The sequence below is a fragment of the Arvicanthis niloticus genome, chromosome 3, assembly GCF_011762505.2.
Source record: "Arvicanthis niloticus isolate mArvNil1 chromosome 3, mArvNil1.pat.X, whole genome shotgun sequence".
NCBI classification, from domain to species: Eukaryota; Metazoa; Chordata; class Mammalia; order Rodentia; family Muridae; genus Arvicanthis; species Arvicanthis niloticus.
Genome location: NC_047660.1, coordinates 81,874,764 through 81,886,942, shown reverse-complemented (window position 1 = coordinate 81,886,942; position 12,179 = coordinate 81,874,764). Strand labels below are relative to the sequence as shown.

Genomic DNA, 12,179 nt, shown 5'->3' with positions numbered 1-12,179 from the left:
TAAAAAGTTTACAACAGAGAATGTTTACATACATATCCATTATGATTAATTATCTGGCTAAACATTCATTATCTGTCACAAGCTCAACAGGTTCATGGAGAGTTAAAAACTATAACGTTTGTGGCTACTTTATTAGTGAAATTTTGTATCGATAAACCCAGTCAATATTTTATCTTTTGTCCTGCATCTGTAGTAAATCATTAGCTCTCATTTTATGACCTTTGGTTAATGTTTTTACAACCTCTTGGAATGTGCTCCAAGTTGCAGAATGCCTGCATACTATCTCAGAAGCAATTAACTCATGACACTGACAGACTGGCAGAGTTCTTATTGAAGTTTTGATCATTAGAAAGGACTTATTAGCAATCCTATTACAAAAGTTACTATTATAATTTTAGAAATTCTTAGAGGATAATTGATAGGAATTAAGAAATCATCTATTTGTCTATATAACATCACTACAAGACAGTACATCTTTGTTGTTCTGCAGAAATCTGCTCAAAAGGGTGGGCTAATACATATATATATATATATATATATATATATATCAATATATCAATCAGAAAAAGTATTAATAGCATGAATCTTTCCTTAAATGAAATTCTACTGGGCATTGCCTACAGAAGCAAATGTGTCATTAATTGTACAGTCCATGTTGGAACCATCTCAGGAAGATCACCTGCTAGCTTCTTCTTGATGGCTCCTGGCAACCAGAGTCTAGGAAAAGAAAAAAAATGAACCATGCCATTCTGAATGCAGTGGTGACTGTAATTCTGCCCCGATGATTTCATTCTCCTCACCGTGTCCATTTATATTATGCTGATATGACAGTACAGACAAGTAGTAGCTGGCCCAATGTTAAGGGCCACTCATTGGCTGCCTCTGTACCAATCCTCACTGTAGCCCCAAACCATCCTAATTATTATAGGTTCTTCTTTAGAGTCACTGTAGTTGAATTCCAACCTCACTTGAGGAAGAATTCATTTCTTAAATGGCATTACAACCTTCATATAAGTATTAAATGTATCATTGCATAATGTTAAACAAAACCTACTAAATAGATGAACTGTTTTGAAATCTTTGTTAAATGTAAGTGTCACATTGTAGCAGCTTTTACAGCACAGGGCTTTTAGTTTAACAGGGGGAATAAAAATAGTTCTTTGCTGTTCCATATGTTTTTTATATGACTCTTTTGCTTTAAGGGCTTTCATCTGTAATTTTCTCTCCCCAGCTTTGGGGATTTTTATGAACATTTATTCTTTTCACTTATACACAATTTGTTCCTGCTGATTCCATCAGTGGGAGTCCATAGTGAGTTCCTTCTGGGGTCAGAGTCAAGGTTCCATTACCTTTCCCTCTTCTCTCATGCTTTCATTTCTTCCCTTGTTAAGCTAAAATTACCAAGGACAAAAGAAAAAAAAATAGACCAACATCAACAAACCCATTTTTTTTCTTCTTATCCAATTTTTTACTGTGAATGGTCTGGTCCCACCTTCATAAAAAGTTTGACTTCTGTGATATCTTTACCTCTGACCTTGATTTAAGCATTTGGGAGGAAACGAGAGATTGTGCTATTGTAGAGACGTATACACATGGTCCTTGTCACAGGAAATGAGATGTTGGTCAATGAAATGCTTTAAAAATGTTTTAATGGTCCCATTGTCCCCTCAGCAGCTCTGCCTTCATTGCCACTATAAATATTGTCCATGGTGCATGGTCTCTAGCATTTCTTACTTATAAAGATGGCCCTTGTTTGTATTTGTTTCACTAAAATGGAAGAGTTATATAGAAATATAAAAAGTAGCGCAGTGTGGCTTGCCTCAGGAATTACTACCTCTTAGCCCGTAGGTGCTTTGTCTGGGGCCAGCATGCACATTCTACTGTATTGTTACCAATTTTTATAGAGCAAAGAGCCTTTAACTAAGGGGAGATGCAAAGTTGTGGCCAAAGCTTCTGTTTTTCTTTACGACAAAGCTCAGCCCGGAGTCTTCAAAGCCTTTTTAAAATTTCCAGTATTCAATTTTAATTAAAAACCACATTCAATTCTATAATCCCATCTGCAGATTCAAAAGGGAAACTCACATAAGAGAAAATTAACTTATTATTATTAAAAGTACACTGTCTTTCTAACAGATATAATAGAGAAGCTGCTCTCCTCGGGCTCCATGGCCATTCCTTACATAAGAATATTAGCAAATTTAATAGATTTTTTTTCTGCCTGCAAGTGATAATCAAACCTACTTTTAAAAGCTGATCTCATTTGACTTGAGTGATAAGGATATTTGCTCAGGAAAAAGATACTCTAGTCTCTTGCCTTCTATGGCCAGATACCAGAACTTGAAGTCAAAAGATCTTGACTTTGCTAGGTGAATATTACTTTATTTTTAGTTTATTAACAGTGAAAAATTCTTTTCCTCAGATTCAATTATGGGTAAACTTATGGTACATGATACCCTTTGTAAATACCATTTTATATAGGAGAGTCAGGAGCTATTTGTTCTTGCTCCAAGGCCTGTAGTTTTCAACCTGCTAGTTCTAATGACTCTTTTTATTTTAATTTTAATTTTTTTATTTATTTTATTTTTATTTTATTTTTTTCCTTTTTTCATATTTTTATTGGATGTTATGTTTACATCTCAGATTTTATCCCCTTACCCCATTCCCCCTACTACCCAGGAACCCCCTATTCCATCCCCCTCTCCTGCCTCCACAAGGGTGTGCCCCCACCTACCCCCCACTTCCCCCTCCCCACCCTTGAATTTCTCCCCACTTGGTGTTCAGCCTTCATGGGATCAAGGATCTCCTCTCCCATCCATGCCTGATAAGGCTATCCTCCCCTAAGTATACAGCTGAAGTCATGGGTGCCACTCTTTGTGCTCCCAGGCTGGTGATTTAAACCCTGGGAAGTTCTGGTTGGCTGGCACTGTTGCTTTCCTCTTGGGTCCACCCACCCTTTGAGAGCAGCAGCAGAACATGTTCTTTGGGGCTGGTTCCCCTACATTCTCCCAGAACGTGTATGTCTGTCTTTCCTAGCCCTAGCAGACAGGTTGGGATAATCCTGCATTTGACTGTGGGCACAAAAGCATCCATCTATTCTGGGCCTTGTCCTAAAACACTTGCCAGCTTCTCATAAGACAACTGTGATAGGCTAGCTGCCTATTGACCTACTTCTCACGAGTAGTGTTTCTTCTCCAGAGACAATAATGGGAAAACATCTCTGACAGTTACATTTTTTAAAGTCATGCAACAATTTAACTTGAAAATGATCCTAAAAACTTTGACCAGAAGAATTAGATTCTCATGCCCTCTCTGTTGTCAGCACATAAGGTATGTTCTGGCTCTTCTCAGCAGTACTGCAGTAAAACCCAGTTGTTTTCAATTGTTGCCTCCTGTGCCCCATTCCTTGCATTTTAGTGTTATACAATAGGAACACTATAAGCTATGTATAACATATGTATCATATACACACATGCAAGCATACACGAACAGAATATGTTAGACATGAAATACAGTCCATGCTATGTCACACAAAATTAGTATGTTATATGAGATGCATGCATATGATACACTTATCCATACAGATACATTCATCCTTATGTAGATCAAATGTTACATATGAAACACTCTTCATGTGTTCTTTCAATTTGTACATTTCTATCTTGTTTTCTTGTCAGGCTTAAACTACTTTATTATTTTATTCTATTTCAACTCTTTGCTCTTTTCAATATCACCATTATGGTTATTGTGAAATTTTATTTTATTTTACTTTATTTTATTTTTGGTCAATTAGATATTTCATCACCCCCTTTCCCCAACACACCCCCAGGTTCTCAGTGTGTTTAGACACAATTAAAAAAAAAATCTCCTAAAGATGTTTAAGAACATGAGTGCTCACGATGTATGAGTAGTTTTGGTAATGTAAATGTTCAGTCTTGCATAATATTTATCCATAAATGTCCACGTGGAACTGATTTTATGATGTGGGCTTAGCAATTCTAAACCTGATACAAAGATTAAAAGAATAAAACTCACAGACCCAGCTTTATTCTATTACATCTTGTCACTCATCTGTCACAATTTCTAACGATACATTTACAGATTGCAGACTGTGATCCTAGGGGATGACAAGCTACATTGATTGGGAAGATTGTGATCCAATTAAACCTTAGGGCAATGTACCCAGTCTCTCTTTATCCTTTCTTCATTTCTGTTCTCACTCCTCTCATCGTATGTCTCTCTTCTGTAAAGATTTTTATGCCTAGCAGTAAAAATGCATATGTACCTGGAAAGATGAACGAGGCCTGAGAAATCTTGGAGATTTGTGGGTAATACCCAAGGCTCCCAGGTAGACCACTGAATGAGCCTGTGGTGCCTGGACTCACAGCAATAGCAATGACACCTGGAGCAAGTTTTTGATAAACATTGCTGGCCCTCTCAGAGCTTCTGTGTGGGAAAGTGGCAGGACCTGGGATTTTTCAATTCTAGCAAGTTTCCAGGTGAAACACTGCTGCTAAGATGGGTACTACACTTTAAGAACTACCACTATATGGTCACCCTAAAGATAAAATACTTATGTATTTTAAAAGAGGTATCTGAGACACAGAGCAAGGCAAGGCTTCCCCAATGATAGTAATGTAGCTACAGGGATAGAGTGAAGATCAGGTGTTCTGCTTCTGGTTCTTCTATGTTCTCCAGGGTCAGTTTTTGATTGCTTAGAGCAAAAGCCCCCAGTTACTTACTGGAGGGAGACTGGAAATACAACTGATGCTCCTCCTAGATTCTTTCTGTGAACAGCTGGCCACTCTCTTCATGGCCCATGGAAAAAGAAGCCTTGGTAGTCTCTACCATTGCCCAAAGTTACCCTGTACACTTTAGCCTCTTTATGTCCACATCACGGGATGTTTGTCTGTTGATTCCTGACATCTAAGAGATCAACACAAATGTAATTTTTCAAAGTTGGCCTATTAAACTTTGGCTTTTTATCATATCTGTGCTGATTAGATTTATTTTTCAACTTGACACAAGCCGAAGATTTCTGGGAAGGGGGAATCTTAATTGAGGGATTCCCTACATCAGATTGCCTATGGGCAAATTGAAGGTAAATCTTGATAAATGCTTTATGTGGGAGGTCCCTGTCTGCTATGGGCAGAGCTACCTCTGGGTAAGTGGTCCAGGGTGGTATAAGAAAGCAAGTTGAGCAAGCCATGCTAAGCAAGTCATGAATCCTGTGGCACCTGCTTCAGTTTCTGCTTCCATGTTCCTTCTCTGATCTCCCTTCATGGTGTATTGTAAGCTGTAAGATGAAATAAACTTTCCTTTCCATGTTGCTTTGGGTCACTGTGTTTATCATGGCGATAAAAGCAAGCTACAGCAAGGTCAAAGCAAGAAGCAGAGACAGCAAAGGTGACCATGGGGAAAAATAGAAGTGATTAGGTTTTAAATTTCTTTCCATGATGTATCAGTGACATATTATTTCAATGAATGGGAATTTTCTATAACATTCTCTAGCCTATATTTTCATAGAAAGTATCTTTCTGTTTACATCCTCAAGGTAAAGTGATTTTTGATAGTTGACTAATTTTCTTTATGTGAAAAGAGATGTCATTAAATAGTTTTCATAAGAATGTGAATACGAGCCAGATTTGGTGGCACAGGTCTATAATCCCAGCACTTGGAAGGTCAAGGCCATATGTCTGTGACTGTGAGTTCTAGGCCAGACAAGGCTACAAAGTGAAACCTTATCTCTTAAAAACAAGTGTTGTGGCCCACTCTGTCCACAGATCGGGGTCTAGCAAGAGAGAGAGTGGGGGGAAAAAGGGGGAGAAACTCGAAGAATGGGAAACAAACCAGAGGATCTGTAGTCAAGTCTCCTTTACTGTCTTCAACACACACAATTCCTACTCTACTCCACTACTACATCACACCTTTACAAGGAAATACTGGGTATTTATAAGCACAAATAGGAGAACACAGGTGAAAACAACATTTTACCACGTGCAGCATACAGCTGGGGTCACTAAACAGCAAAACAAGCTATGTGGGATAAACAATATACTTATCAGAGTGTGCTTCAGCTGTTATAGGCTTTTGAAAACCAAGTCTTTCATCAGGGTATATGGTTCCAGATGGTTGCAAAGTTGATCTAGCCGCTTTCTGCTTAAAGTCAGCTCCCAACAAACAAGGGCAATAGATATGTGTCAGTGGTACTGCACTTGCCTACGATATGCATAAGGCTCTGAGTTCTAGCCACTGTCCTCAAAAAAAAAAAAAAAAAAAAGTGATGGTGAACTTGCTGAATCTAATTTAACAAAAAGGGTAAGAGTTGTGGTTTTGTGGTGTTTGAGTATTAATTTAGTCTTGGCATCACCTTATTGAGATGTAGATTATCACAATAGCACTGGCATAGAATAAAATGAAAATAACTATCTCTTGCTAATACTGTATCAGAAGAGAAGCAGAAAGAATCAGCACTCAATGATTAAGTAAATAAGGTCAGAATTCTTTCCAAAACCAGTGAAGAAGACCCTAAATCTATGAGAATTGGGTTCAAAGCAACTCAATAAATCTGATTAAGGGCCTTTGATACCCAAGTTACATCCTTTCTACATAAGTTTTGGATCCTCATTGAGAATCAAGTACCAGGGTCTGAATAATTCATAGATAAACAATAAATCTTTATTTTAGGAGACATGATTGGACAATAAAGGCATAAATTAAAATTTGACTGTGGTAGAATGTTCTTCCATCTCATGGAAACAGCTATATATAACAAAAAGGTGACCCATTCTTTTCAGATGGGAATCACCCTAGTCTTTCCATACTGTATGGTGAAGTCCTTGTCATAGTCCTGATTCTGATTATTACCTTCTGTTTTCCAGCGTCTTGTGGAAGCTGCAGAGGAGGCACACCTGAAACATGAATTTGATGCTGACTTGCAGGTAACCAACTATAGTTTAAGTTAAGTTCTTGGTGTGTTTCAGTGACTAAGGAGAAATGCTTTGAGAGGGCAGTGGCAAGTTGGCACAGGCATGTCTCTTTCATGTTGGATGAGGGTAGTAGTTCTCAATTTGGTTCTACCAATGACAATGATAGTAAATGTCACAGGCTTACACCTGTATACTGAATTTCAGTGAATTTTCCTGATATGAGGGAAGAGTTGTATCAGTAAGCTGACACTAAATTGTTAGGGTTCTCAGTGGTAAAATGATAAAATGGTGATATACAAAATTCTATTTTTCACACTGCATTTTGAAATATGGGTGACTAGAAGCAAGGTTGTGATGGATTTAACTCTTGCTTGGGCCTTCCTTTTTATTTAACTTCTTTGGGTCTATGAGGTATATCAAGAGTATTCTGTACTTTATGCCTAATATCCACTTATCATTGAGTACATATAATGCCTGTCCTTTTGGGTTTAGGTTACCTTACTCAGAGTGATATTTTCTAGTTCCATCCATTTGCCTACAAAATTCATAATGTCCTTATTTTTAATACTTGTATTCCATTGTGTAAATAAATCACATTTTCTGTATCCATTCTTCGGTTGAGAGACAGTTGTTTGAGTTTGGGTTGTTTACAGTTTCTGCATATTACAAATAAAGCTGCTATGAACATAATGGAGCACAAGTCTTTGGGGTATGGTGGAGCATCTTTTGGGTATGTGCCCAGGAACAGTATAGCTGGGTCTTCAGGTAGAACTATTTCCAATTTTCTAAGAAACTGTCAGATTGATTTCCAGAGTGGTTGTACTAGTTTGCAATGCCACCAGCAGAAGGGGAGTGTTCCCCTTTCTCCACATCCTCACCAGCATGTGCTGTAGCCTGAGTTTTTGATCTTAGCCATTCTGACTGGTGTGAGGTGAAATCTCAGGGTCGTTTTGATTTGCATTTCCCTGGTGACTAAGGATGTTGGTCATTTCTTTAAGTGCTTCTTGGTCATCTGAGATTCCTCTGTTGAGAATTCTCTGTTTAGTTCTCTGCCCCATTTTTAAATTGAATTATTTGGTTTTTGGAGTTTAACTTCTTGAATTCTGTATGTATTTGGGATATTAACCCTCTGTCAGGTGTAGGGTTAGTGAAGATCTTTTCTTAATGCCATTTTGTTTTATTGTTAGTGTTCTTTGCCTTAGAGAAGCTTTGCATTTTCATGAGGTCCCATTTGTCAATTGAGCTTAGGGCCTGGGCTATTGGTGTTCTATTCAAAAAATTGTTTTCTGTTCCAATGTGTTCAAGGCTCATTCCTGAATTCTCTTCTATTAGGTTTATTATATCCAGTTTTATGCTGAGGTACTTGATTCACTTGGACTTGAGTTTTGTGCAGGATGATAAATATGGATCTATTTGCATTCTTCTACATGCAGACATCCAGTTAGACCAGCATCATTTGTTAAAGATGCTGTCTTCTTTTTTCATTCTATGGTTTTACTTTCTTTGTCAAAAATCAATTGTCCACGGGTGTGTGGTTTTATTTCTGGGTCCTTGATTCTATTCCATTGATCAGATGTCTGTGGGGGAAACACAAATCTTAAAGTGCCCAAAATGGCATTTCTAAAGCAGTTTTGGTCTCTGTCTCTTATGGCTACACTAAAATGGAGACACTGATAAAAGGTTAGCAAAAGGAAGGTTTATAAATGCACGGTGAAGGTTAAGAGAAACCACACTGTACATCAGGCCCAAGGAGCTTATAGGGAGAAGAGAGTTTCAGACCCCAGAATGAGTAACTGTAGGGAAAGGGCATTTGATGGAGTCGTATAGTTATTCATGGTGAACAGGCAATGGTAGACTATGGTGCAAACAGACACCTATAGGGTTATATTGATTTCTTCTTGTTTCATCTTTGAAGACTGTAGCTGGTGGTGTAGTTGGTGGGGCTCAAACTCTAGAGTCATTGAGCTGTTAGGAGAAATGTAAAGACTGGAAGGGCCAGCAAAAAAAGTATCAAGGGCACGAACTGAGCGTCTCTATTAGGGATAGCATAAAACATAAAGGCAGGTAGAAATGTAGACACGTGTAGAAAACTTCAGGCTTGGTATGGAGAAGTGGTAGGGACAATTGCCAACACTGGGAAAGAATGGGAAGCTGGCAGATTTCTGAGCAAAATTGCAAGAGAAAGGGCAGAGTCTAGCGGGAAGGGGTGAGTTTGCAAGAGCATAATAAAGGTTGGAAACCAGAGCCATTTTTGAAAATCTGGTGTGTCTGTCTCTGATATTTACAGTCAGTTTTATTCTGAAATCTGTTCTCAATGAAGCATAGGAGGGCTGGCAGAGGGGATGGGTCAGCCTGATTGCTCGCAGAGATCAGGAGGGGAAACCGCTTGATTGATTGGGGGGCATTCGTTAGGATGCTAAGGAGTGCTCTTCTGTAGTCTTTTTGAAGCTAGTGTCACCTTCCCAGACTGTGCTGTGTTGAGGCCCACACTCGGCCTCAATGCTTTGCCTCAACACTTTTGGGGCTAAGTGCTCTGGTCAAGAGAGAGTGTGGCTCTTGGGGCAAGAGACGCGAAGAATGGAGACAAGACAGGGTGTGATTCAGTCTCTTCTATTTTCTCAAGTCTCCCTTATTGAAGGGAATTCTGAGGTATTTATATACACAAGCAGGAGAACACAGGTGAAAACACTTTACCACGTGCACCATACAGCTGAGGTCACTAAACAGCAAGACAAGCTATGTGGGATAAACAAGATATTTATCAGAGTGTGCTTCAGCTGTTATAGGCTTTTGACAACCAAGTCTTTCATCAGGGTATATGGTTCCAGATGGCTGCAAAGTTGATCTAGCCACTTTCTACTAAAGTCGGCTCCCAACAGTGCTGGTCTCCTACTACAGCTGTAGAATAAAATTCTGGGGAGGCACCCTGACTCTCCTTGCCACATGCGGTGCTGTGAACACAAATGAAGCACTGAAATCTCTTGAGAAACAAAGAAGACACCAAGAATACTAGCCTCTAGCTTCTGTCATCTGGGAGGTTTTTTTTTTTTCCCAAATTTATTTTTTTAATTGGGCATTATATTTACATTTCAGATTTTATTCCCTTATCCCACTTTCCCCCACCACCCAGAAACCTCCTATCCCATCCCCCCTCCTCATGCGTCTATGAGGCTGAGCCCGCACGTACCCCCCCACACTCCTACCTCCCCATGTCTTTGTCCTTCACCTTTTCTTTATGTGAATGAAAAAAAAAAAAAAAAAAAAAACTAGCAGAGGGCCCCACTGTCACCCAAACGTGAGAAGGTGTTGCAATTGTCTCTTGGCATTATGGGATGTCATCCACTGTCCAGCCAGACCTCACTGAAATCATAGGATCAGAACAAACACCGTTCTCTTTGGTGGAAACCTGTGAAAGAGAGGCCTTTGATAACATAGCTATGTATCAGAGCATCTGTCCCTGCTCAGATGAAGGCTTCAAAGCTGCTGAAACTCTGATGCTGTTAAGTGCAAGTCTGTTAACAACAGGGGTGTCAGCCCATGGCTATTACGAGGTAGCAGGCCTGAGTATGGGTTTGAAGTTTATTGCTCTGATGGTCCATTAGAGCTGATCAATTGTTAATCTGGGTGCTGCTGACCTTCCTGTGACCCTGCCAGAGGATTGCTGGATTGTTTTTATATAAAATGTATATAAAAGAACCTCAGATACCATCTGCTCACTGTGTAGTACCACAGGAAGGACCCTATATTATTAGTGCAGAGAGAAGTCTGTTTTCACATAGAAAAAAAAATGTACCTATTAGTTTTGTGACATTTCCTAATCTGTATAGGTTCATGTCTCAGAATGAAAGCCCTGGACTCACTTTAGATGGTAACTTTGCATCTTTGTCTCATTCCAAATTGTAAAAGAGGAAACTTTGGTTTTTTGCTGGTAGACTCAGTAAGAAATAGCCTTTTATACATTATGTCTTTATTATCAGGGTTTTGTTTGCCTTTTAAATTCTTCTCACAGCCTCTTCTGAGGTTTAACTGTTCCTTTCTGGGCTCTGACCTTGGCATCTTTGGGTCCTCTCTAAGGATCCTCAGTGTGGTACTATATTGATAGCACTTAAAAATTATGTTGAGGCACAAGGCAAAAATACAGCATCTGATGTATATGAGAACAATCCAAAGTACACAGCTCTCTAAAGAAGGCAGCTCTGCCTGGCCTCCATGGGCTGCGTGTCTCATGGACATAAATTTGACCTTGGACTTCTCCCTATTCATGGCTACCCATGGGTTGTGATTGCCCTCCTCTTGGTTTCACTTTTACTTCCCCCAAATCTCCATTGGGAAAACTTTTCGGGAATAACTGATACACAGTGGCTATTTGAAAATGACAACTTCCATTCACAAAATTTTATGTTGTGTATTAATATAAGAGTTTGTCGAAAAATTGACAATAAAAGGCTCCCACAAACTGACTTGCATGTTAGTGGTCACATAAATTTTACTATAGTCATTCTCATAATTTTGATGACAATGTCCTTATTCATGGAAGAGGGATAGATGGCCCTAGCCTCAACTACCCAGCCTCCTGGTACATGGGTAACTTCCCAGAAAATTGCTATACATATCTAATAAACTCAGAATATCTCCTCTCTCTCCCTCCATCCCTCCGTTTTCTCTCCCTCCATCCCTCCGTTTTCTCTCCCTCTCCCTCTCCCTCTCCCTCTCCCTCTCCCTCTCCCTCTCCCTCTCCCTCTCCCTCTCCCTCTCCCTCTCCCTCTCCCTCTCCCTCTCCCTCTCCCTCTCCCTCTCCCTCTCCCTCTCCCTCTCCCTCTCCCTCTCCCTCTCCCTCTCCCTCTCCCTCTCCCTCTCCCTCTCCCTCTCCCTCTCCCTCTCCTTACTGCCCCATTCTTTTGGAAGTTTTCCATTGGCAGTAAAGAAAAAGAAAAAAAATCCTTTTGACAGTTTACTAAAAACCTGCTTATCTTTGAGCCACAAACATATTTTCCCTGAAAGCTGTCTCAAATAAGTGCCAATCGCACAGAACTGGTGCACGGAGGAGGAAAATGGGATTTTGAATTGTGAATCCTGCAGAAGCTTTTTCTCCTGCAAAGTTTTCTATAATATTTGTTGTTGTTGTTGTTGTTGTTTTGTTGTTGTTGTTTTGTAAGTAATAAGGGGGAATGCCCAGTGGCACTCAGGGGCTCATAGGTGTGAGAAGGGCAAGGACGGCAAGAGACTAAGCTGGGGGTGCGGCAGAATGCCCTC

At 39.6% G+C, this 12,179-nt stretch overlaps 1 protein-coding gene across 2 annotated transcripts in view; it reads left to right on the top strand.

Annotated features, from left to right (window-relative positions):
- Positions 1-12,179, top strand: part of Cacna2d3 (calcium voltage-gated channel auxiliary subunit alpha2delta 3) — an 800,506-nt gene that overhangs the window by 243,516 nt on the left and 544,811 nt on the right. For both annotated transcript variants that reach the window (XM_076931312.1, XM_076931311.1), the window contains exon 4: positions 6,879-6,938. In XM_076931312.1, coding sequence (XP_076787427.1) covers positions 6,879-6,938 — 60 coding nt within the window. The remainder of the gene's footprint in view (positions 1-6,878; positions 6,939-12,179) is intronic.